Source organism: Myotis nattereri (genome assembly GCF_964212035.1).
Source record: "Myotis nattereri genome assembly, chromosome: 15".
Lineage (NCBI taxonomy): Eukaryota > Metazoa > Chordata > Mammalia > Chiroptera > Vespertilionidae > Myotis > Myotis nattereri.
This window is the reverse complement of record NC_138090.1, coordinates 47,966,010-47,991,961: the sequence shown is the minus strand read 5'-3', so window position 1 is coordinate 47,991,961 and position 25,952 is coordinate 47,966,010. Positions and strand designations below refer to the sequence as shown.

At 58.1% G+C, this 25,952-nt stretch overlaps 1 protein-coding gene across 1 annotated transcript in view; it reads left to right on the top strand.

Moving 5' to 3' along the window:
* Positions 1-22,649, top strand: part of SLC8A2 (solute carrier family 8 member A2) — a 28,443-nt gene extending 5,794 nt beyond the window's left edge. Inside the window, exons 2-9 of the mRNA XM_081107574.1 lie at positions 1,888-2,552; positions 9,252-9,674; positions 14,377-14,480; positions 14,627-14,644; positions 15,905-16,029; positions 16,336-16,435; positions 19,204-19,482; positions 21,001-22,649. Coding sequence (XP_080963700.1) covers positions 1,888-2,552; positions 9,252-9,674; positions 14,377-14,480; positions 14,627-14,644; positions 15,905-16,029; positions 16,336-16,435; positions 19,204-19,482; positions 21,001-21,377 — 2,091 coding nt within the window. The 3' untranslated portion in view covers positions 21,378-22,649. The remainder of the gene's footprint in view (positions 1-1,887; positions 2,553-9,251; positions 9,675-14,376; positions 14,481-14,626; positions 14,645-15,904; positions 16,030-16,335; positions 16,436-19,203; positions 19,483-21,000) is intronic.
* The last annotated feature ends 3,303 nt before the right edge of the window (positions 22,650-25,952 follow it).

The window sequence follows — 25,952 nt, the reverse complement described above, 5'->3', positions numbered from 1 at the left end:
CTTCAGTCCCCAGGCTGGTGCTCTAACCACTGAGCAACAGCGTTTCTTCCTTATCTTTAACAAGGAAGGTAACATTTGAGTCTTCTTTAAAAATATTTTTAATTGATTTCAGAGAGGAAGGAAGAGGGAGAGAGATAGAATCCTCAATGACGAGAGAGAATCATGGATCGGCTGCCTCCTGCACACTCCCCACTGGGGATCGAGCCCGCAACCCGGGCATGTGCCCTGACCGGGAATTGAACCGTGACCTCCTGGTTCCTAGGTCAACGCTCAATCACTGAGCCAGGCCGGCCGGCTGGGCTCCATTTGAGGCTTTTCACGCATATTTTCAGGGTGAACTGTCATGTGCTAGTGGATGCTTTTGCAACGCGCCCAGAGAAGAATACTAGTGATGATAATGATAATAGCAATTTCGCATTTTGAGTATTTTCCACGTCAGGAACCGACCATGTCGCATGCCCCGGTGCATAACTCACTCAGTCTTGGGGAGGTGCCCACCTCGTGGACAAGAGGCTGGGCCAGACGTCCCGGGATCGGAGCTGGGCATGGCCGGGCTCTCTGGGGAGGGAGCACGTAAACATGGGAACTGGTTTCATGAGGCTGCAGAGAAGCCAGACTGAGCCTCTTTTAGAATCAGCCCTGTCCCCAAGGGCCCCGTTCTGAGAAAGGCGCCTGGCCAGGCCGCATTCAGGGTGGGGGGGAATGGGGGGGGGCAGAGCGCATGGAGCTGGGACTGCGGGGAGGGGGCTGCCTTGGTGGTGGCGGAGAATAGCTGGTTCCTGGGCGTGAGGAAAGCGGTGAAGGAGGCGACCAGGAGAGAGACAGGGAGAGAGCGACAGACTTCCGAGCATCTCACAAGGGAAGGAGATCGAAATCCACAAAACACATAAAAGGACGTGGAGACGAGTCAGGAGGCAGCAAGAAAGGAAGACCCTGGCGGGTGGCTCAGTGGTTGGGGCCCCGGCCCATACACCACGATGTTGCGGGTTTGATTCCAGGTCGGCATGTACGTAGGTTGTGGGTTTGATTCCCAGTCAGGGCGTGTGTGGGAGGCAACCGATCTCTCTCTCCCTCTCTCCCTCCTCCTCTCTAAAACCAATAAACATATCCTCGGTGGGAATTTTTTTTAAAGGAGAGGAGGAGGAGGAGGAGGAGGAGGAGGAGGAGGAGGAGGAGGAGGAAAGGTAGAAAACAAAAATCCAACAGACACAAGGCTGAGACAGACCAACACAGAGAGACGAGGAGACAGACAGAGAGGAACAGGGACAAGAGCGGAACAGAGAGGAAGAGGGAGGAGGGTGCAGAGACGGAAGTGGGAGATGGGGGAGATGGGGAGATGGGGAGATGGGGGAGATGGGGAGATTGGAGAGATGGGGAGATGGGGGAGATGGGGAGATGGGGAGATGGGGGAGATGGAGAGATGGGGAGATGGGGGAGATGGGGAGATGGGAGAGATGGGGAGATGGGGAGATGGGGGAGATGGGGGAGATGATGGGGAGATGGAGAGATGGGGAGATGGGGGAGATGGGGAGATGGGGAGATGATGGAGAGATGGGGAGATGAGGAGATGGGGGAGATGGGGAGATTGGAGAGATGGGGAGATGGGGAGATGGGGGAGATGGGGAGATGGGGGAGATGGGAGAGATGGGGAGATGGGGAGATGGGGAGATGGGGGAGATGGGGAGATGGGGAGATGGGGAGATGGGAGAGATGGGGAGATGGGGGAGATGGGGGAGATGGGGGAGATGGGGAGATGGGGAGATGGGAGACAGGGACCACCTGCGGGGTGTTGGGACCCAGACGCGGGAGGCAGACGCGGAGAGCCGCGGGGGGCGGAGCGCGCCCCCTGGCGGCGGCGCTGACCCGCGTCCACCCGCCCGCCCGCAGGTGTGGGAGGCGCTGCTGACGCTCATCTTCTTCCCGGTGTGCGTGGTGTTCGCCTGGATGGCGGACAAGCGGCTGCTCTTCTACAAGTACGTGTACAAGCGCTACCGCACCGACCCGCGCAGCGGCATCATCATCGGCGCCGAGGGCGACCCCCCCAAGAGCATCGAGCTGGACGGCACGTTCGTGGGCGCCGAGGGGCCGGGCGAGGCGGGCGGCCTGGGCCCGGGCCCCGCCGAGGCCCGCGAGCTGGACGCCAGCCGCCGCGAGGTCATCCAGATCCTCAAGGACCTGAAGCAGAAGCACCCGGACAAGGACCTGGAGCAGCTGGTGGGCATCGCCAACTACTACGCGCTGCTGCACCAGCAGAAGAGCCGCGCCTTCTACCGCATCCAGGCCACGCGCATGATGACGGGCGCGGGCAACGTGCTGCGGCGCCACGCGGCGGACGCCTCGCGCCGGGCCGGCCCCGCCGACGGGCCCGCGGAGGAGGAGGACGACGGCGCCAGCCGCATCTTCTTCGAGCCCAGCCTGTACCACTGCCTGGAGAACTGCGGCTCCGTGCTGCTGGCCGTCGCCTGCCAGGGCGGCGAGGGCAACAGCACCTTCTACGTGGACTACCGCACGGAGGACGGCTCGGCCAAGGCGGGCTCCGACTACGAGTACAGGTGGGTCCGGGGGCGGGCGGGCGGGAGGGGGGCTGTGCGCGGGGCTTCGGGTGCCCGGGTCTCCCGGCTGCCTCCGCGCCCATCCTGGCGGGGCCTCGGGGTGCCCGGGTCTCCCGGCTGCCTCCGCGCCCATCCTGGCGGGGCCTCGGGGTGCCCGGGTCTCCCGGCTGCCTCCGCGCCCACCCTCGCGGGGCCTCGGGGTGCCCGGGTCTCCCGGCTGCCTCCGCGCCCATCCTCGCGGGGCCTCGGGGTGCCCGGGTCTCCCGGCTGCCTCCGCGCCCATCCTGGCGGGGCCTCGGGGTGCCCGGGTCTCCCGGCTGCCTCCGCGCCCATCCTGGCGGGGCCTCGGGGTGCCCGGGTCTCCCGGCTGCCTCCGCGCCCATCCTGGCGGGGCCTCGGGGTGCCCGGGTCTCCCGGCTGCCTCCGCGCCCATCCTCGCGGGGCCTCGGGGTGCCCGGGTCTCCCGGCTGCCTCCGCGCCCATCCTGGCGGGGCCTCGGGGTGCCCGGGTCTCCCGGCTGCCTCCGCGCCCATCCTCGCTCTGCTATGCCCAGACCTGCAGGATTCATTCATTCATTCATTCGCTCGCTCCTTTTTTACATTTTAAATATATTTTTTTCAGAGGGAGAGAGAAACATCAATGATGAGAGAGAATCATCGATGGGCAGCCTCCTGCACGCCCCCTACTGGGGATCGAGCCCCAAACCCGGGCATGTGACCTTGACTGGGAATCGAACCCTGGCCTCCTGGTTCCCAGGTCGGCGCTCAGTCACTGAGCCACGCCGGTCAGGCCGTTCATTCACTGTTGAGAGCCTACTTGGCAGCACACTGTCCCAGGCGTTCGGCGCACATAAGAGAACTGAGTGCCCACTGGCCAGGGCTGCCCCTCCCATGTTCATCACGTACCTGTGGGCTCCTGTGCTTGGCACCACACTGTTACCTGTATGCTTCCCTGGTAGAACAAGTACCCCATGGACACCATGACTAAAATAAAGCGTTTACTGAGTGCCTACTGTATGCCATGGGTATATCATGGTGAACACGATATCTAAGGTCCCTACCGCCCGGCTACAGTAAGGCTGCAAACTATTAAACTATCTGAAAACATCAGGTGAGCCCTAGCCGGTTTGGCTCAGTGGATAGAGCGTCGGCCTGCAGATTGAAAGGTCCTGGGTTCGACTCCGGTCAAGTGCACATGCCTGGGTTGCAGGCTCAGTCACCGTGGGGGGCGTGTAGGAGGCAGCCGATTAATGATTCTCTCTCATCATTGATGTTTCTATCTCTTCCTCCCTCTTCCTTCCTCTCTGAAATCGATCGAAAAACATTAATAATAATAAAAAACCACCATCAGGTGATGTAAGTACTACGTAGGAATATTAAGATAAGAGGAAGGCGACGGTGCCCCAATTGTGCCCAGGTTTTTGGCTCCACCATAAAGCAACCCACCGCTTGCGCCCTACTGAGCCTCACTGCCCTGTCCTCACACCCTTTGGAACAGACCTGTGATCTTCCCTCATTCAAGCACCTGCTGTGCGCCAGGCACTTTCTTTTGTGGCTCAACATACAAATGCCAGCAAGATAACTTCGCTGCCCTCCTGTGGCCCACAAAATTCTTTATCTATTTGTAGTTCTGTCCGTACCACACTCTTTCAAGAATTGTAGCTTTACAGGATAGCTACTGTAGTTACCTGGCGTGCAAGTCTCCCTTGGTTTCCTAAAATAATAGCACTTATCGTGTGTCTGCTGGGTCAGCCATGGGCCTGGGCAGTGGAGACAGCAGCAAATGAAACACATAAAATTCCTGCCAGACCAGTCAACGTCCCCACCGGCCGTGAGGGAGAGACAGGCCACTAGGACGTACCCGCTGAGCACATAGAAATGCCAGAAAGGGGCAAGAGCCGTGAGGAAACTAAGGCAGCTGCAGCACGGCCCTGCGCCCATAAACACTCGAGCGTGCCTCTCCAAGAACAACGACATTCTCCTGCGTAATCACCAACGGCTCCCACACTCAGGACACTCAATACCGAGTCAGTGTTACTGCGCGATGTGCAGCCCACGCGTGCATCGCCCCGGCGACCCCCGGAGCATCCCTTACGGCTGCGTGTCCCCCTCCCTCTCTTCCCATCCATCCCAGAACCACGCCTTGTCTCTGATCGTCGTGTCTCTTTGTCCGCTTCACTCTGGATCCGTCCCTGAGCTTCCCGTGGCTTTCGTGACCCTGACACTTTGGAAGAGGACAGGCCAGTTACTGGGACAGTCCTCGGTTTGGTTTGGGCTTGTCTGTTTCCTGTGGTCAGATTCAGGGGGTGCGCTTCGGGCGGGGCCGGGGAAGTGATGCCGTGTCCTCCTCCTTGCCCAGGAGGCACGACACCCACTGGTCCCCTTACTGGTGACGTCCCCCTCACCCTTTGTGGTAAAGATGGTGCTAAAGACTTTCAACAGTAAAGTTACATTTAAAAAACACGCACCTTAAAAAAATGATGGTGCTAAAATCACCACATTCTACTATCCCTTGAAGTTTACATTTCTTTTTAAAAATATGTTTTTATTGCCGAACCGGTTTGGCTCAGTGGATAGAGCGTTGGCCTTCGGACTGAAGGGTCCCAGGTTCGATTCTGGTCAAGGGCATGTACCTTGGTTGCGGGCACATCCCCACTGGAGGGTGTGCAGGAGGCAGCTGATCGATCTCTCTCATCAATGTTTCTAACTCTCTATCCCTCTCCCTTCTTCTCTGTGGAAAATCAATAAAATATATTAAAAAATATATATATGTTTTTATTAGTTTCAGAGAGGAAGGAGAGGGAGAGAGAGATAGAAACATTGATGAGAGAGAATCTTTGATCGGCTGCCTCCTGCCTGCTCCCTACTGGGGATCGAGCCTGCAGCCCGGGCATGTGCCCTGACCGGGACTCAAATGGTGACCTCTTCATTCATAGGTTGACGCTCAACCACTGAGCCACACGGGTTGGGTCAACCCATTTCTTTTTTTCATTTTAATTTTTTCAATTACAGTTGACATTCAATATTCTGTTAGTTTCAGGTGTACAGCACAGTAGTTAGGCATTTATAAAACTTACAAAATGATCCCCCCAATAAGTCTAGTTCCCACCTGGCACCAAACATAGTTATTAAAATATTATTGACTCTCTTCCTTATGCTGTACTTCACATCCCCATGACTGTTCTGTAGCTACCAGTTTGTACTTCTTACTCCCTTCACCTTTTCCTCCCAGACACCCACTCCCCTCCCATCTGGCAGCCAGCAGTCTGTTCTCTGTACCTATGAGTCTGTTTCTGTCTTGTTTGTTCATTTCCTTTGTTTTTTAGATTCCACATATAAGAGAAATCTTATGGTATTTGTCTTTCTCTGACTGACTTATGTCACTCAGCATAATACCCTTTGGGTTCCTCCATCTTGTCACAAATGGTAAGATTCCACTATTTTTTTATGGATGAGTAATATTCCATTGTGTATATGCACCATATTTCCTTTATCCACTCATCTATTAATGGACATCTAGGTTGCTTCCATATCTTGGCTAGCCTATATAATAAAAGCCTAATATGCTAAGTGTCCAGTCGTTCAGTTGGACATTCAACCAATCAAAGGATAATATGCTAATGATATGCTAAGGCCGCTCAATCACTTGCTATGATGTGCATTGACCACCAGGGGGCAGATGCTCTGACCAGTAGGTTAGCTTGCTGCTGGGGTCCAGCCAATCAGGACTGAGCGAGATGGGCTGGACATGCCCTGAAGCCCTCCCATGGTCCTTCCCCTGCTGGCCAACCTCCTGCATCCTTCCCTGGCCCGATAGTGCACTGGTGGGGTCCCTTGGCCTGGCCTGCATCCTCTCACAATCCGGGACCCCTTGGGGGATGTCGGAGAGCCGGTTTCGGCCCAACGGCAGAACGACCGGTCGCTATGATGCACACTGACCACCAGGGGGCAGATGCTCAATGCTGGAGCTGCCCCCTGCTGGTCAGTGCGCGCTCCCACAGGGGTAGCGCCACTCAGCCCAGAAGACCGGCTCACAGTTAGCTAGTGCAGCGGCGGTGGTGGGAGCCTCTCCCGCCTCCACGGCAGTGTTAAGGATGTCGGACTAGGGCTCCCAGACTGTGAGAGGGCACAGGCCGGGCTGAGGGACTCTCCCCACCCCACCAGTGCACAAATTTCATGCACCAGGCCTCTAGTTGTAAATGCCACTGCAATGAACATAGAGATGTATATAGCTTTCAAACTAGTGCGTTGGATTTCTTTAAATAAATACCCAGATGTGAACTTGCTGGGTCATAAGGTGGTTCTATTTTTTTTTTAACCTTTTGAGGAATCTCCACACAGTTTTCCATAGCAGCTGCACCAATTTGCATTCCCACCAACAGTCGAGGGTTCCCTTTTCTCCACATCCTTACCAGCTCTTGTTTGTTGATAAGTTTACATTTCTAACATCCCACAACTTTAGGATCCTGAGATTCTAATATTAATATGTAAATATCACTAGCTAGCTTTTGTTGAGTGCTTTTCCTGTACTAATGCAATTCTCTTTTTCTAAAAAAAAAACATATTTTTACTGATTTCAGAGGGGAAGAGAGAGGGAGAGAGAGAAACATCAATGATGAGAGAGAATCACTGACCGGCTGCTTTCTGCACGCCCCCTACTGGGGATCGAGCCTGCAACCCAGGCATGTGCCCTTTTGGGAATTCAACTGTGATCTCCTGGTTCGTAGGTCAACCTCAACCACTGGGCCACGCCCGCTGGGCTAACTCCATTCTTATCACAACACCATGAGGTAGACACTGTTATTAGCTGCATTTTACAGACAGGGAACTGAGGCTCAGGGGGCTGCAGCATCGGAACTGCCCAAGTTCCGGCGGGCCCGGGGCCGGCCCTGCTGGGCGCAGGTTGGCCCACCTGGCTGGGCGTCGCAGCCACCATGGACAGCGTCCTCGGGGGCCAGCGGGCTTTGGCAACAGCGTCCACGTTCCTCCACTCGGGGTCTTGTCCTCTGGTTCTAACACTTTGCCAGAACCTTGGGGTCCCTCTGCCCCTCCCAGAGGACTGGGCTTCCCTTGGAGAACTGGAGCCCACGACCCCTTTCTTCTGAAAGTGATAATTAACGATCGTGAACACTTATCGATCATATAGTGCATTTCAGAACCGGAGCCGAGTCCCTGAGGTGCATGGTGGGAGGGGTGGGAGGGAAAATGAAAGGTTTTGGAGATGAATTGACACCCCAGAGTTACTCTGCTGTCTACAGCTCTACCAGGGAGAGCCCACTCATTCCCTGTCCCCTCACAGCTCCCCCTGATTAAGCTAATGTCCCTGCCTCGCTCCCTCCCCCACCCCACTGTAGAGTATCTTGTGTGCCCTGCAGCGACATGTTTAACCGTAAGCCAGCCCACCCCCCTCCGCTGCTCAGAGGCCTCGCGCCGTCTCCATCTCACTTGGACTAATGGCCACAGCCCTCCTCGTGGCGCACCAAGGCCTACGCCATCTGCTCCTGTTCCCCCTGTGACGTCATCTGCCCCCCTCTCCCCCCTGCTCCCTCCACTGCAGCCACACTGGCCTCAAACACTCCAGGCCGCTGCTGCCTCAGGACATATGCATGGGCTGTTCCCTTGAACATGAATACTCTTCTCCAGATCTCCTCCACTTGGCTCCCTCCTCGGGTCTCTGCTCAGATGTGCGCTCCTCGGCAAGGCTTTCCCCGGCCACCCTAACACGGCACCCCCTCCCCACTCTCCACCCTCTCCCGCTATTTTCTCCATGGCACCATCGCCACCTGACGTCATGTTTGTTATTCATCTCCTGCACTAGAACTCTCCGCTGCTCTGGTTTTACTGCTGTTTCCCCAGCACTTAGAACAGTGCCTGGCACACAGCAGGTGCCCAATAAATATTGGTTGAACGAAGCAACTGCAATTAAATCGTTAAATGTGTAATTGTCACCGTGATACGGCTCTGCCATGAGGCTGTGCACTCTGTGAAGACAGCCTGTTCCCCCACTGTGTTCCCAGCAGGGCCCAGCACAGGGCAGAGCAGGTGCTCAGGGAGTGTTTGTTAAATGAATGAATGAATGAACAAATGATGCCAAGTTCAGGAATGTGGTCTTTCTCTTGGGGGTGCCTGGGAACACAGAAGGGTTTGTCAGAAGCCTGACAAGGTCAGTCCTGGGCCCTGCAGTGCTTCTATTCCAAGGGCGGTCCATTTACGGGGACTGTCTGCATCCCCTGGGAGCTAACTAGAAATGCAGAGTTTTTGAAACCTGCAGCTACGGAACCAGAACCTGCATTTTAACAGGATCCCCACGTGATTTGTGTGCACGTTAAGGTTTGAGACTCATGACTATGGAACCCTCCAGATTCTCTCTCCACCTTGGGACTTTGCATGTGCTGTTCCCTCTGCCTGGCGAACGCCTGCCCACAGAAGCCTCCTCCAGGAAGCCCGCCCTGATCTCACAGTCATCATTATCTGTATAATGCTGGACCAACTCTGCCCGGTTCCCCTCCTGCATCCCCTCCCCACCCGGAGCCCACCTGATTCCCCCTCCGTATTATTTGTTTAACGCCTGTCCACTCTCATGCCTGAGAGCTGTCCCGTGGCACTGCCCCCTCCTCCGGGAAGCCTGCCCTGACTGCCTTTGCCCCCCGTTTTTGACCGCCTGCCCTTCACCCCTCTCTCCCCCGCCCCTCCGCTGCAGCGAGGGCACGCTGGTGTTCAAGCCGGGCGAGACGCTGAAGGAGCTGCGCATCGGCATCATCGACGACGACATCTTCGAGGAGGACGAGCACTTCTTCGTGCGGCTGCTGAACCTGCGCGTGGGCGACGCGCAGGGCATGTTCGAGCCCGACGGCGGCGGGCGGCCCAAAGGGCGGCTGGTGGCGCCGCTGCTGGCCACCGTCACCATCCTGGACGACGACCACGCGGGCATCTTCTCCTTCCAGGACCGCCTGCTGCACGTGAGCGAGTGCATGGGCACCGTGGACGTGCGCGTCGTGCGCAGCTCGGGCGCGCGCGGCACCGTGCGCCTCCCCTACCGCACGGTGGACGGCACGGCGCGCGGCGGCGGCGTGCACTACGAGGACGCGTGCGGGGAGCTCGAGTTCGGCGACGACGAGACCATGTGAGAGCGCAGGGTCCCGCCCCCCCCTGGGGGTCCGGGAGGGGGCGGGGCCTGCTGGAGGGGGCGGGGCCTGCTGGAGGGGCGGGGCCATGCCCGGGAAGGGGGAATGAGCGGGTGGGCTGCTAGTGGGCGGGGCGTGGTTGTGGGAATGGGCGTGGTCTGGCTGTGGGTGGGGCCTGGGTAGGTCCGCGCTGGTGAAATGGAAAGGTCAGTAGATGGACAGGGAACAGAGAGGGGCCGGGTCAGGAGAGAGGAGGGAGGAGACAGCAGTGATGGGGTGTGGCCAAGATGATAGGAAGGGGCGTGGGTGGAGAAGTGGGGGCTGGGGGGAGGGTCAGGGCCTGGGCAGAGGAGTGTGGAGACTTCACCGGTAGTTGGTGGAGATGGAGTGTGGCCTGCGGAGATGAGGGGAGGGTCCCGTGGAGGTGGGAAGAGGACGGAGTGGAGGGCGAGTCTGTGGAATGGAGACAGGGCCTAAGGCATGGGTGGAGTCTGGGTAGGGACTCGAGGAAATAGACCTGGACAGCGGGAGAGGGCGGGGCATAAGGAGAGGGGGCGGGGCTTGTGGGGAGCAGGTGGAACCTGGAGAAATGAGAGACCGAAGCAGCGGTTCTCAACCTGTGGGTCTCGAACAATGAAAATACATCCTGCAGATCAGATACTTACATGACGATTCATAACAGTAGCAACATTACAGTGATGAAGTAGCAACGAAGATAATTTCATGGTTGGGTCACAACATGAGGAACTGTTATTAAAGGGTCGTGGCATTAGAAAGACTGAGTAGCCATATGGGGACCTGGGAAGGGGGAGGCAAGGCCTGGGAAACTGGGGGGCTGGGGTTTGGGAAGGTGGCGTGGAGCCTGGGGAGTGGGGCTGGGTGCACAGGCAGACATCTGTAGACACACAGACACAACCAACACACACACACGCACACAGGCAACATACAGACACAAAATGTCACAGACAGGCACGTTGAAACAGGGCTGCTTTGACGCCCAGACACCCGGCCACGGCCTGACACAGATGCCCGAGTCTCCCGGGGGTGCCTGCAGCCTCACCTCCCCCACCCGCCTGCCAGGGATGCTGCGCGCCTGTCCCCCTTCGCTCCCTTCCGCCGCCCCCGCACGCCCGTCTGTCTCCCTCCTCCTGCCGCCCACGCTCCTCCCACCGAGCAGAGCCCCCACCGCGCTCCTTCCCCCTCCTCCTCCCACCTCTGTGCCTTGGCCTCCGCCCAGCCTCTCACCGCTCTCCCTCTCTCCCCTGTGTGTCTCTGCCGCCTCCCACTCTCGCCCGGGTCTCTGTTCATCTCTCCATCTCTGTATCCAGCTCTCTGACCGGGTAATATTTCAGTAATGAATTCTCTCCATACCTCTCCATCGTTCGCTCTGTCTGGCTGGGGTTGAGAACTTGGGTTGGGGGCTCAGAGCACCATCCGTGGAGGGGAGAGGATGCAAGAAGAGACAGACAGACAGACACAGAGACAGAGGAGGCCTGGAGAAAGAGAGAGGGAGGGAGAGGCAGAGACAGGGTAACAGAGTCAGAGAGAGAGAAGCAGACAGAAGAGAGACAGAAACTTCGAGACAAAGAGAGAAGGAAACGGAGAGACAGAGATACCGCAAGAGAGGCCGAGGAGCCCTGGCCAGCGTGGCTCAGTTGGTTGAGCGTTGTCCTGTGCACCAAAAGGTCTCCGGTTCAATTCCCAGGGGTTCGGTTCCTGGTGCGGAAGGCTATCTGATCTCTCTCTCTCTCTCTCTCTCTCTCAAGGCTATCTGATCAACGTGTGTGTCTCTCTCTCCCTACAATCAATAAAAACATTTGTTTTAAAAAGGAGAGGGAGAGGGAGAGATTGAGGGACTGAGATGAAGGAAGACTGAAGGGAGATGAGAGATATTCTGAACGGGAGCCTCAGGGGGACTCGGGGAAGGAGAGGTCCTGGGGAAGCAACGGAGAGAAAAAGAGGTCGGGCAGCAAGAGACCACAGGAAGCAGCAGGAGAGAGGGAATGGGCCTGAGGTCAGAGGCCCCAGTGGGCGGGAGAGGGGAGTTTCCAGGACACAGGAGGGCAGGCGTGAGGGTGATGGAGAGTCAGGCTGGGGGGGGCTTCCTCCTTGACCTCAGCAAGCCCTGCCCTCGTCCCGCTCTAGTCCCTCCTGTGTCCCTCCCGCTTGGGTGTCTCCCCCTGGGTCCCCTGAGGCCATGCCTGCCAGGGCGCCAGTCGGTGTACGTGTCACTGGGTGTCAGTCACTGCATGTCGGTGGACCGTGGCATGTCTGTGAGAGAGTGGGCGTGTGTGTGCGTGTGTGAGTGTGTGTGTGTGTGTGTGTGTCCCTGTCAGCCGCGCTCCGCGTGGGTCAGGGTGTGTGAGGAGGTGTCTCAGCGGATCCTGCTCCTCGCCAAGGCGCTTCAGCACCACGGACAGCTCCAGCCCCCGCCTGAGGTGGGGGCCGGCGATTCTTTGCACCCACAGAAAAGTTAAACTATGCTGAGAGCAGGAGCGGGTGGCGGTGGGCGGACGCCCCCGCATGACCGCTTTGTGTGTGTCTGTCTTTGCATGGGTGTCACTGTGACTTGTGCACTTGTGTGTTGAGATGGGTCTGTTGTGTTGAGATGGGTCTGTTGTGTTGAGACCCTTTTGCTTGAGTTGTGCTGACGTGGCTGTTCCACTCTGTGAACACTGACAGCCAGACAGAGAACAGATAAAGAAAGGCAGCCGAAACCGGTTTGGCTCAGTGGATAGAGCGTCGGCCTGCGGACTGAAGGGTCCCAGGTTCGATTCCGGTCAAGGGCATGTACCTGGGTTGCGGGCACATCCCCAGTGGGAGATGTGCAGGAGGCAGCTGATCGATGATTCTCTCTCATCGATGTTTCTAACTCTCTATCCCTCTCCCTTCCTCTCTGTAAAAAATCAATAAAATATATTTTTTTTTAAAAAAAGGAAAAAAAAAAAAGGCAGAGAGCTGGGGAGAGACGGAGGCAGCGAGGGTCACAGCCAGAGACAGGGACGGAGAGACGGAGAGGGAGAGACAGAGGGAGGCTGAGAGATGGGCAGAGACAGGGAGATTGAAAGAGGTGCCGAGACGCCGAGAGAGAGAGAGAGAGAGAGAGAGAGAGAGAGAGAGAGAGAGAGAGATTGAAGGGAATAAACAGAACCAAAAGGCATAAGGAGCGAGGTCTGCGGGAGGAGAGGCTGCCTGGTAACACCAGGGTCTGTAGGTTGGCCCTGTCGCCCGGCTGTGGTGGGGGCGTCGTGTTCATGGGCATCTGGTCCCCGCAGGGAATGGCTGCGGGTGCGATGGTGTGCGGATGGGGGCGGTGTGATTGGCTGTGCTTCCTCTCTGGGTGACTGTGTGGGCCGGTGTTTGTGTGCCTGGGTTCTGGGGCTGGGCCTTGTGGTTCCTGCCGCCGAAAGCGCTGCCAGTGCAGTGTGTGGGCTTTCTGGGGTTGTGGGTCTTTGTGACGGAGGGGTGGGTTGTGTGCCTGGAGGGGAGGGATAACGTCCGTCCGTCTGTTCCTCCCCTGCCACACCCCGGTTACCGTAGCAGCGGGGATGCCGGGGAAGTCAATGAGCGCTCGGTTAGCCTTCCAGATGTGCACAGGACAGATGTGCACAGGACAGAGGGCAGGCAGCCGGCGGTCTCTTGGGCCAAAGGGTTTCAGTGAACAGAGGTCTGTGGAAGGTGCCCTGCCTTAGGCGTTGGCGAGTCAGCAGAGAACGTAAATGAACACAGGCCACGGCCCTGGGGGAAGCTGCCTTTTGATGCCAGGAGGCAGATGGCAAAGAATAAACAAAATAAGTGCACACCCTAGCCTAGATGGTGTGTTAGAACAAAGACGACAGAGCACAGAAGGGGTTCGGGATGCCGGGGGGTGGGCAGGGGCGGATTTCAGTATTAAAGGAGGTGGTGGGAATGGGCCTCATTGAAAAAAGAAGATGGAGCCTGGCCCGCATGGCTCCGTGGCTGAGCGTTGACCTATGAACACAAGGAGGTCACGGTTCGATTCCCGGTCAGGGCACATGCCTGGTTGCGGGCTCCATCCCCATTGTGGGGTGTGCAGGAGGCTGCCAATCAATGATTCTCTCTCATCATTGATGTTTCTCTCTCTCTCTCTCTCTCTCTCTCTCTCTCTCTCTCTCTCTCTCCTTCCCCTCTGAAATCAATAAAAAAAAAAGAAAAGAAACAGGTGGAGTTTGAGAACTAGAGGAGTGAGGGCGTGAGCCTGGAGAAACAGCCATGTAAAGGCCCTGAGGCATGCGCAGGCTGGTTGTTCCAGGGACAGTGGGGAGGCCAGTGTAGCTGGGGTGAGTGAGCAAGGGGAGGGGGGGCAAGGCCAGGAAGGGAACCAGGGCCACATGGCACGGGGCCTTGCGGGCCACTCAGACTCTGGCCTTGATCCCGGCTGAGAGGGGAACCGCCTGAATGCCCCGAGCAGAGGAAGGACCGGGTGTAACGGGGGTCGTGTCGGAATCCCTCGGGACGCCCTTTAATAAGCCTCAGCTTCCTGGGCGGCTTCTGGGCTTGTGCCTGTCAATGGAGATAATAAGAGAAAGGGAGGGCCTTCCTCTGAGGATGGTTGCAGGACTGAATGAGGTGACGGGACCCGGGACGGAGCGGGGCTCAAGGAACGGGGTGGCTGAGAGGGAAGTTATCGGTGGCTCAGGGGAGGGGCCTCATGCCCCGTGTCCTGCTTCGCCCGCCCAGGAAAACTCTTCAGGTGAAGATAGTGGATGACGAGGAATATGAGAAAAAGGATAATTTCTTCATCGAGCTGGGCCAGCCGCAGTGGCTTAAGCGAGGGATCTCAGGTGAGGGCTGAGGGGTGGGCTGTGGGAGAGATAAACGGTCCAGGGTGCGGGGCCTTGGGGGGTCCACTGTGGGTGCTCCTTCAGACTCGTGGATCTGAGCTTCCCAGGGAAGCGATCTCACTTTCTCTCTGTCTGTCTCTCCCCAGCTCTGCTGCTCAATCAAGGTGAGTGGAGTTTACCTCCTGGCTTTACTAGAAAGGGGGGCCGTGGAGGGGGCATCAGGGAGGGTCAGGGCCTCGAGCTGCTCTTCCCGGTCAGGTTTGAGGCAGGGTGAAGGTGAGATACAAGTAGACTTGGGTGAGGGATGGAGCTGGCCTTAGAGTTGGTAGGGCCAGTTGAATTTGGGGTTGTAGCGTGGGGTTCAGAGGCAGAGATTGTTTTGTTTGTAGTCAAGGTCAGAGGAGGGAGTAAGTCATAGAATCCAAACTGGGTCTGCGGTGAGGCCAGAGGGAGTCAGGCTTGGGGTTACTTAGGACTGGGGTGGACTTAGGATTTGAGATCAGGATTAGGATTTGGTCAAGGTTAGAGTTCAGATGGAAGCTGGTGTTTAGATTTGTGAGTAAAATTAGGGTCAGGGTCCGAGACTGGGGTGAGAGTTGAGGCTATAGGGTCATAGGGAGATAGTGAGAGAACAGAATTGGTGTTTGGGGTTATGGTTAAGGCTGGACAAAAGATTGTAATAGTCAGGGTAAGTAATACATGCTGCTGTAACAAATAGGCCCCAAATCCCAGGACATGAACACAAAAGTCATTTCTTGCTCAGGCAGTGTTTCCTGAGAGTGTAGCTGCCTGGTGGGTGGCTTTCTTCAGAGAGTTAGGGTTGGTGCTGGGCTTGGAGCAAAGGATCAACACGCTTTAGGGTGATAAATGAATTCAGGGCCAGCTATAGAGGTCTAGGTCCAAGATTTGTACTGAATTGGGTCACCCCTCTTTTTGCACTCCCTCAGTCATACTCTAGGATGTTTTCAGAGCTTCGATATAGAGACCAGTCCTCTTCCCGCAAGAGTTGTGATGACGTCAGTGATAATAATAAAGAAAGTAGCTTTTCTGACTATCATGTGCCAAGCACTGTTCTAAACACTTAACATGAATTAATTCTTTTAATTCTTGCAATTGCCTTATCAGGGAGGTATTATTATTGTGCCCATTATATAGATATGGACACTGAGGCACAGAGAGGCTAAAGCATTGCCCAAGGCCACACAGTGGAACCTCATAGGAACCTCAGAGCCCACCAACTGAACCTTGTGGATCAGCCATGGGAGCTGGGGCGGGAGCTGGGGAAGATGATGGTCAGATAGGAGGCTGGGGCAGGCTGGAGGGGTGTCACCAGGTGGCTTCCCAGAGGACACAGACAGTGAAGGCATCACAGGCCCAATTAGCTAGGCCTCCCTGGAGTCTAACCCCCATCCCTCATGCTGCAGGGGACGGGGACAGGAAGCTGACAGCGGAGGAGGAGGAGGCTCGGAGGATAGCAGAGATGGGCAAGCCGGTTCTTGGGGAAAACTGCCGGCTGGAGGTCATCATTGAAGAGTCGTATGATTTTAAGGTGATTTTCTGGGGCCTCCCTGTCTTGGGGTTTTGCTTGAGTTGTTTCCGTGGAGAGAGTCTAAGAGGAGATCACCTATGAGGGTCACAGGAGAGGGGCAACCAAGGGTCCAGAGCCACCCTCCAGGTCCCTCCATTAGCACCACGGACAGCACACGCCTCCCTTTCCCCTTTTGCTAGTAGCCCTGGGGTATGGAAGGTTGGGGGCCCCTGAGCATGGGGTGTGGGCCCCCAACCCCAGTCCCCCTCGTGGGGCAGTCTTGGGTGATCGCGGACAACAATCTCTCTCCCACCCTTTCGTCCCCAGAACACAGTGGATAAACTCATCAAGAAAACGAACTTGGCTTTGGTGATTGGCACCCATTCATGGAGGGAGCAGTTTCTAGAGGCAATCACGGTGAGCGCAGGTAAGTGGGGAGGGAGGAGAGAGAGACAGAAGAGGGAGGGACGGGGCGGGCAGAGAGAGACACAGAGAGAAATGCCTGGAAAGACAGAGGGCAAGAGAGACAAGGAGAGAAAGACAGAGAGAGAGAAAGAAAAGAACAGGAAGGACACCGGGAGGAGGAAAGAAACAGGCAGGAAGACAAGAACAGACGGAGATCAGAGACCAGCAAGACGGACGGACGGGCACGCAGAGAGACTCGCCGCAGAGACAGAGGCGAGGAAATGGGACCTAGAGAGTGAGGCCAGTGCCCGGCACGAGGCCAGGGAGGGGCAGGTAGACCCAGAGAAAAAGGCGGACAGAGGCGGAGGGGCAGGGGCGGAGGGGCAGGGCTGCGGGCGGGCGGGAGGGCACCGCCCAGGCTTCCCTGTGGAGATGGGAGGGTGGAAACAGGTCAAAAGGCCTGCCCGCCCCAGATGGAGCCTGGGCTCCTCGTTGCCATGGAGACAGTCACCACAGCACCCAGCTGCACACACACACACACACACACACACACACACACACACACCCCTACGGTGTCCGCCCTCCTTAGGCCTCAGACGGTTTCCGACTGCCCCCCTGTGGCCAGAGACACTATGACACTCGGATCACAGTCTGGGGTACACATTGGGGAAACTGAGACCAGAGACAGAGGCGGGGCTGGCCTGAAGCCCCCCGCGAATCCAGAAAGAGCTGGGGTGGAGCTCGGGGCTCTGTCCCCTGCACAGCACCCGCTTCCCGCCCGGGAGGCCTATCCAGTAGGAACCGAAACAGAACTGTGGCTGGAAAGACACTGGTCAGAGGTGGGACCCCCAGACGCCAGGCTTCGGGGATAGAAAAGCAGCAGGCAGCGGCCGAGAGACAGCAGATGGGAGGCCTAATAAGAAACGAGGTGGTGTCTCCCCCGCGAGGCCACATCCTCTGACTTCTCCTTCTGAGGGGTCCCCGGCCCCGGCCCCGTGCAGGACACTCCTGGGGACAGAGATGACCATGACAGCTCAGGCCCTGCCCTCGTGGAGCTCACAGTCCCGTGTGGGAGACAGAGCTGTCACAAGAGCGACAACCCAGAGTGGGCAGGGCCGGACTGGGGCCCTCCGGGAGCTGCACAGGGAGGGGGCCTGGCCCAGCTTGGAGGTCGGGAGAGCTTCCTGGAGGAGGAGGCATCTGAGCTGAGTCTTCAGATGCAAATAGGAGTGTGTCCTCCATGCTCTGGCCTTCGCGTGTCTCCCTGTGGTCAGTGAGGGGTGCGCTCGGTGGCAAGTCACAGAAAACTCGACCACAAGTGGCATAAGCACACGAGTTTATTTTTCTCACAGGAGGAAAAATAATCTGCAGGAGGCAAGTGAGCAGCAGCTTAATGATGTCATTAAATCCCCAGGCCACTTCCTTATTTCTCAGCGTTTGCTTCGTGGTTGCAAAATGGCTGCTGCCCCTCCAGGTGTCGAGTCTGTATTCCAGGCAGGAAGAGAGGGAGCCGGGGAGCAGGACGGGGCAGCAGGCCTGTCGCGTTTGAGTTTCCAATTCCATTTAACTCGGGGTCACAGCAGAAACCTCCCTCTTTGAGATGTAACATGCAGAACCCCCAAAACCCCACACAACCACTTACTGAAGCATCTACAAATCCAAGCATTTACTTCCTTAACAAGGCAAGTGACTAAAAGTGGGGAAGGTGTAATTGACCCGAATCCCCGAGCCCGTCCAGCTCTCATGGCTTCCACTGCCCCTGGGCAGCCTCTGCCGCTGACGTTCTGCGGAGCCACTGGGCAGCATCACGGGAAGTGGCTTCATAATTTGGTGGCCGCCTGCCTTTTATCCCCCGAATTATTCTGAGTGACCGGTCAGGGGTCACGGGGTCTCTTAGCAGCAGCCTTCCAGATGTTGGGTTGGCACACCGGTGTGCTCCTTGCCCTTCATTCATTGCTTTGTGCTTGTCAGTTTAGGGCGAGGCGGACAAGTTGTCATTTGTGCCTTCTCATCACACAAGTCACTGCAGGTCAAAAGCGGGTCGGTTTTGGTCGCAGTAGCTGACACAGGCGACTCTAAGAATGACGGGCCCTTCACAAGGCTCAGAAGACACATCCACAACACCCCACCCCTATCAGGAAAGCTCGGTATTTCCAGAAACCCTCTGTTTAGGCCTCATTGCCAGACGGGGTCACATGGCCACTGCTGCAAGGGATTCTGGGAAAGCAAGTATTTAGCTTAGGACTACTAGCTGCAAGGAATTTAGGGAAAGTGAATGTTTTCACCTGAGGACATGGCCATTGCTAGCCTTAAGGGATTCTGGGAGAGTGACGGTTAGCTGGCTCTCTCTACCTGCAAGGAATTTTGGGAAATCAAGCGTGTGGCTACTGTCAGCTGCAATGAGTCGAAGGAACTGAACACTTCTTCCTGCAGAATATGTCTACCTGTGAATGTTTCTACATGGCTGTCAGTAGCTGTAAAGGGATGTGGCCACCCCTAGCAGCAAGGGATCCGGGGAAGCTGGATATTTTCAACTGGGCATATGGCCTCCTGAAACTTAGAGGGATTCTGGGAAAGTAAATATTTTCACCTGGGCCTAACGTTCTCCTAGCTGCAAGGGATCCTGGGAAAGTATTGTTCTTAGCTGCTGACATGGACACACCTAGCTTCAAGGGATCCTGGGAAAGTGATTCGTTTTATGGGACTGGCTGTCCGGAAGTTGAACAGAGTGGGGCTGCAGGCGAGGAAGGAGGCATGGGTGTGTGCCCCAGCTGGGTCGTGTGCCCACAGGGGACGAGGAGGAGGAGGAGGACGGGTCCCGGGAGGAGCGGCTGCCTTCGTGCTTTGACTACGTCATGCACTTCCTGACGGTGTTCTGGAAGGTGCTGTTCGCCTGCGTGCCCCCCACGGAGTACTGCCACGGCTGGGCCTGCTTCGGCGTCTGCATCCTGGTCATCGGCCTGCTCACCGCCCTCATCGGCGACCTTGCCTCCCACTTTGGCTGCACCGTGGGCCTCAAGGACTCCGTCAACGCTGTGGTCTTCGTGGCCCTGGGCACCTCCATCCCCGGTAACCCCCTGGGGACCACTAGCGGGCTGGGGTCTCGGAGAGGCCAGGCAGTGAGGCCTCAGAGAAAGGTCCTGCAGAATGAGCTGATAGGATCTTCCAGAACGCATGTCGGGGGTCCCAGATTCACTATGAGTGGAGTCCCCAAAGCAACCAGGGGGAGTGCCCCACCAGGTGGAACTCAGGAGGTGGGAAATGCTGGAAGCCTGATGATGGATTCCATAGAAGCAGGATGTTAATTTCCCCTTCTCTCCCCTTCCCGCGCCAAGGAACCAGATAGAACTCTGTTGCTGGGCATGAGAGGAACCAGGCCAGTGAGTTTTGAAGCTTTCGCAAAGATGAGGGAGCGAGTAGAAACCAGAGGTTGAAGGCGGGGGTGCCATACAAATAGGATGGTCGCGTTTCAGAGACCATCGCTTATGTCCCATTAAAAGGCAGCGGCCACCATCCCCCCAAATAAACCCGAGCGATAGTCCCTTCAACACCGGGTGTCAGAGACTCAAGTTCCTGCAGGAGGAGGGAGGCCAGGTGGGTGGGGAGGCCGAAACCTTGGTTTCCACATCGCTGTGGTCACCAGCCAGGTGGTGGCGCTGCCCTTGGGGAATGTTGGCCTTTCCAAGCCTGCCCTCCAGACCAGAGGCCTGAGTTGTTAGCCAGACGTTCAGGAGTGGGTGGGGCCGCAGAGGCCAGGCCCCTGCTTGACAGAAACCACGTGGGGAGCGGACAGGAAAGGGGTTGCACGGGGTGGAATCTGGCACTGACCTGACCGGGCCTGGTGGCAATGAGCCGATTGGGCCCGTGGAAAGCAGGCAGCAGGCTCCGTAGGATGCAGAGCGGATCCCACGAAAATCAGGCGGCAAGTCCCTCAAAGCAGGCTGCGTCCCACAGGAAGCGGGCGTCGGGTCCCACAGAAAGAGACAACGGGTCACACAGAAAGCAGGCAGAGGCTCAGCTGGCCTGGCTCCGTGGTTGAGCATCAACCTTTGAACCAGGAGCTCATGGTTCCATGCCCGGTCAGGGCACATGCCCAGGTTGTGGGCTTGATCCCCAGTGGGGAGCGTGCAGGAGGCAGCCGTTCCATGATTCTCTCATCACGGATGCTTCTATCTCTCTCTCCCTCTCCCTTCCTCTCTGAAATCAATAAAAAAAAATTTTTTTTTTAAAGAAAGAAAGCAGGCAGTGGATCCCAGTGAATGTAGGCAAGTCCCCTAGAAAGCAGGAAGCGAGTCCAAGGGAAACTGGGCAGCGAGTTCTACAGAAGCAGGCGGTTGGTCCTGAAGAGCAGGCATAGGGATGGCGACAGACGTTCCCTCTTGGGTGGGATCAGGGCCTCACACCCTTGCCTACCACAGGGTCCCCCCAGGGCTGCAGGGGGGAGGGGGGAGGCGGGGCCTGCGCCAGCCGGGCCTGGGTCACAGGGCGACCCAGGGGCACGGGGAGGCTGTGTGTCCGATGGGCAGCAGGCGAGGGGACGGGCCCACGCCAGGACCGGGGGTGACCCGCGCGTGTCTCTGCCCGCAGACACCTTCGCCAGCAAGGTGGCGGCGCTGCAGGACCAGTGCGCGGACGCGTCCATCGGCAACGTGACCGGCTCCAACGCGGTGAACGTGTTCCTGGGCCTGGGCGTGGCCTGGTCGGTGGCCGCCGTGTACTGGGCGGTGCAGGGCCGCCCCTTCGAGGTGCGCACGGGCACGCTGGCCTTCTCCGTCACGCTCTTCACCGTCTTCGCCTTCGTGGGCATCGCCGTGCTGCTGTACCGGCGCCGGCCGCACATCGGCGGCGAGCTGGGCGGCCCGCGCGGCCCCAAGATCGCCACCACCGCGCTCTTCCTCGGCCTCTGGTTCCTCTACATCCTCTTCGCCAGCCTCGAGGCTTACTGCCACATTCGGGGCTTCTAGCGCCCCCAGACTCGGCTCCCCGCGAGACGGCCACACGCGCGCTCCCCGGCCCGGACTCAGCCTCCCTGCCTCCTGGGAATCCGCCTCCCCCGCCCACGGCCCCACCGACAGCCCCTCCCTTCCCCTCGCGAGCCTCCCCGGCCCTCCTCCTATTCGGTACCCCCTCCAGCCCGTCCACACCCCTTTGGGGAGGGGCGCCTCGAGGCCCCGCCCTCAGGGACCCGCCCCAGACACCCAGCCCTGACTCCCCCCAGGACCCCCCCCCCCGCCCAGGGGAAGGGCCTCGGAACTTCGCCCTCCCTGGGGCCCTTGAAGGAGGCGGGTCCACCCCAGGATATCCAGGATCTCAGCCATTTCCCCCACCTTCAGGGAGCGCCATTCAGCCCCCAGGGCAGGGGGGAGGGCGGGGGGGGGGCGTGCATAGGGGGCCACACCTCCCTGGCTTCTCCGCTCAGGCCCTTGGGAGCGCGCTCTTTCTCGAGGCTTGGAGAAGGGAGGGGAGCAGTCGGGGTTCAGAGCTGGAGGGGGTGCCTGTGGGACCTGCCATTCCTCACATCCCAGCGCCCCGCTCTCGTCCACTACCTCCGAGAGCCCAGCCGCGCCCCGGACGGGGCCTGTGTGTACATAGTGTGTTGGGGAAGGGGTCGCGGGAGGGTGCATGTCTTGGGGAAAGGGGGGTGGCCGACTTCCCTTTGGAGAGGGCAGAGACTCCCCCAGCCATGAGAACCGACTTTGGGGAGGAGGCCGGAAATCAAAGGGAGTCCAGCCATTCCCCCCAACAATCCGGACGGGTCATCGTGCCCTCAGTGCCAGCCAACCCGGGCAGGACCCTCGAAGAGGAGACCGAGGGTCCCAGAGGACCTACAAGCCAGCACATGCTGCCACATCTCTGCCTGATGGGGACCGGGGGCGGGGGGCGGGGGGGAGGGCGGGGCCTGGGTTCTGGGGGGGGGCATTTTTAACTTTGGGGGCCACCCATCTGCTGGTAGGCCACCTGCGTTTTCTTACTGTTGATGTTCCCCCGCGCAAAAGACATACCTGGGGCGTGGGGAGTGCGGCCCGCTTCTTGGGGCTCCGAGGATGACCCCGCAGCCCCCGTCACCCCCTGCCCCCTTCCCACGGGTTTTTAGCGTCCGGTCGTCCTGTTGTGCACCGGCCCAGCATCCCAGACTGTCGCCCACTCCCCTTCTCCTCTCCCAGCTCACCAGCACCAGTCACTGTCTCTTTTCTCTGTGATTTCTGTAAAAGTTGCCATAAAACTTGGAAATTCTGCCTGGGAAACGGCCTTCCGGTGAGAAGTTGGGAGGCAGGAGGAGGGAGCGAATGAGGACTTTGGGATTTCCGCAGCTGTGAAGTAGACCAGGAAATCTGGGTTTCTTTCCAGCCCCCCCACCCCTCCTCTGCAGGACACACCCACATGCAACCAGCCACCCAGAAGGTCCACACAACTCGCCTCCCACCCCCCAGCCAGCCCTCACTCCTGGCCTGGAGCTCCCCTAGCCACACCCCTAATCCATCAGCACCAAAGTATTCCTCTACAGGGGGCATCCTGGGAACTCAGATTTGCCTGAGCAGGAGCTGGGGTTGATGGGGGTTTCCCCCAATAAAGCAAGTCACTTTCTCAGAATGCTGGAATAGGGGGGAGGACTTGTGAACCCCCAGCCTTTTCGAGCCAGTGGTTAGCATGAACGGAGTATGCGGGCGTGGGGAGTGCAGAGACCTCGAAAGGACCAATGATCAGAGATCCTCTCGGCCACGCTGAGGAGCTTGGAGTCTATCCTCAGAGCGAAGGGGAGCTTTGGAAGGGACTGCATGGGGGTGGAGTGGGGCCGGCCATGGATACCCGATTTTCAAACGTTCCTTCTGGCTACCTGTGAGAACGGAGGCTGGGGGGGGGGGGCGGGAGGGGCCTGGGGCAGCAGAGGAGGGGGTCCCGGAGTCGGGTGGTGGGGAGGAAGGTGGGGAGAAGGGGGTGGTTGAGAGGGAGAATGCATCGGGGCCCTGGCGGGGAAGAGACGGTGCCAGGGAGAGTTTATGGAAGGGACGGTACGTGGACACAGGAGGGACGGCGCAGTACCCGGGGCGGCCAGTGGAGGGAGCAGTGGCCACCCTGCGCTCGAGCGTGTGAGCTGAGTCCCCTGAACCGCCGAGGCTGTGGCTGTGGCTCCAGAGGAGCGCAGACCCCGCCGACCCCCGCCCAGGAGAGAAGGGGGACAGAGTGAACACCCCAACCTCCTCCTCCCACCCACCAGGCTCCTGCTGGAGCCTCCCCCGCCCCGGCCCGGCCCGGCCCCATTGGCTCAGCTCCAGCAGCAGCCGGAGGTCAGAGAGGGAATGGCCTCAGCTTCTGGGCACAGGGAGGAGGTGCGATGGGAGTTCTCAGAGTCCTTTCTGGGCCCGGAGCAACGAGGAAGGGCTGAGGTCCGGGGACAGGGGCACGCTTTGGAGGGAAGGGGGAGGGGCGGTGAGTAAGGGCTCAGGGGGCGCGGTAGGAAGAACAGGCGTGGAGAAGGCGCTGGGTTGAGGGGGGTGCGTGCTGAGGGCGAGGTGCCTGTGGGGCATCCAGAGATGCCAGGGAGGGGACGCCTGGAGCCCAGGAGGCGGCTGCCTGGAGGGAGATCTGCCATTTGTTGACCATGAGGTGTCACCAGGCCTCGGGAGGGCGAGGGCTGCCCAGGGAGAGGGTGCAGAGTGAGAAGGGGCGCGGGCAGTGCCTTGAGGGGCTTCGACCTCTAAGGGGCACATGGAGAGGGACCCGCCAGAGAGGTAGGTGGTGACCTGGGCGCATGAAACCCGGAGGAGGGTTTCCAGAGTGAGGGCGTGGTCCGCAGGGTCAAAGGCTGCGGCAGGTGGAGGAGGAGGAGGAGGAGGAGGGTGAAGGGACCCCCGGGATTTCGGATTTGAGGAGAGCTGTTGGGTGGAGGGTGTGGGGGCAGAAGTCAGGTTGGTCCAGAGTGAGGAGGGAGTGGCAGCTGGGGAGACTGAGTCAGGGCATGGAGGCCACACGTTGGAGAACCTTGAAGGAGAGGGGGAGCTGCTGGAGGGTGATGGGGTCCCAGAGGGCTGTCGCCAGGGTGGGCGGGGGCAGGTGTGACGCAGCGGGGTGCTGGGTATGAGGGCGGCCGAGAGCATTGGGGAGACGAGTTTGTGCGAACAGTGCCCTCAGCAGCTGGCAGTTATGGAGCCCACGATGCCAGGCTGGGCTCTCCTGGCCACAGCCTCATTCAAACCGCCATTGTCCCAGCGTCACTCCCATTGCCCAGGGCAGGAAGCTGAGGCTCAGGGGGTGGAGCAGCGAGGAAGGGCTGAGGTCAGGGGACAGGGACACGCTTTGGAGGGTAGGGGGTGGGGTGAGTAAGGGCTCAGCTCAGTGCTGGGTGTCCCCAGAGCTCGGGACGTGGACGAGATGATGCAAAACCTTACAGATGTCCCTTCACCCCCAAACCTCACGATCCCCACCTGGATGAAGGCGTCCAAGGGAGTCAGCATGGGAGTGACTTAAATGATTTGCCGGGGGGTTGGGGGGTGGGGGGGGCGGCCTCACAGGAAGATTTCTTTTCTTTGTGCCTCAGTGTCCTCGCCTGGAAAATGGGGACAATAACAGTAATGGGACCTAGTTCACAGGGCCGTTGTATTCTATTATAATTTAACATATAATTTATTAGAATTATATACACTATATTATATTAACTTCTGTGCATTTTTATCATAATTATATTAAACTAGAGGCCCAGTGCACGAATGTCGTGCACTGGGGTTGGGGGGTTGTCCCTCAGCTGGCCTGCGCCCTCTCGCAGTCTGAGACCCCTCGGAGAGTGTCTGCCTGCCGGCTTAGGCCCGATTCCCCCGGAGCGACAGCCGCAGGGCAGGAATGCAGGGTCCTGGGAACCTGCTGTACCTCCTGAGTCCCAGCTGCTAGGCCACCAAACCCTGGGGGAGCTGGGCGGCAGGGACCAGCTTCTCTCTCCCTCCAGCCCCTGGATTCTTCTATTTTTCTTACAGATCTTAAAAAAATTTTTAAGGTTTCTTTTTTACATTGGTTTGTTTGACTCAGAATTCAAACATATTGAGTTGTCATGTCTTTTATTTTGTTATTTTTTTGTTTGTCTTTTAAATATATTTTTATTGATTTCAGAGAGGAAGGAAGAGGGAGAGAGATAGAAACATCAATGATGAGAATCATTTGATTGGCTGCCTCCTGCACACCCCCTACTGGGGATCCAGCCTTTAACCCAAGCATGTGCCCGGAATCGAACCCCGGGACCCTTCAGTCCGCAGGCCGACGCTCTATCCACTGAGCCAAACCGGCTAGGGCTTTCTTAAAGATTTTTTAAAATTTGATTTTTAAAGAGAGAAATGCCCTAGCCAGTTTGGCTCAGTGGATAGAGCGTCGGCCTGCGGACTGAAGGATCCCAGGTTTGATTCCGGCCAAGGGCACATGCCTAGGTTGCAGGCTCGATCCCCAGTAGGGGGCGTGCAGGAGGCAGCCAATCAATGATTCTCTCTCATCTTTGATGTTTCTATCTCTCTCCCTCTCCCTTCCTCTCTGAAATCAATAAAAATATAAAGAGAGAG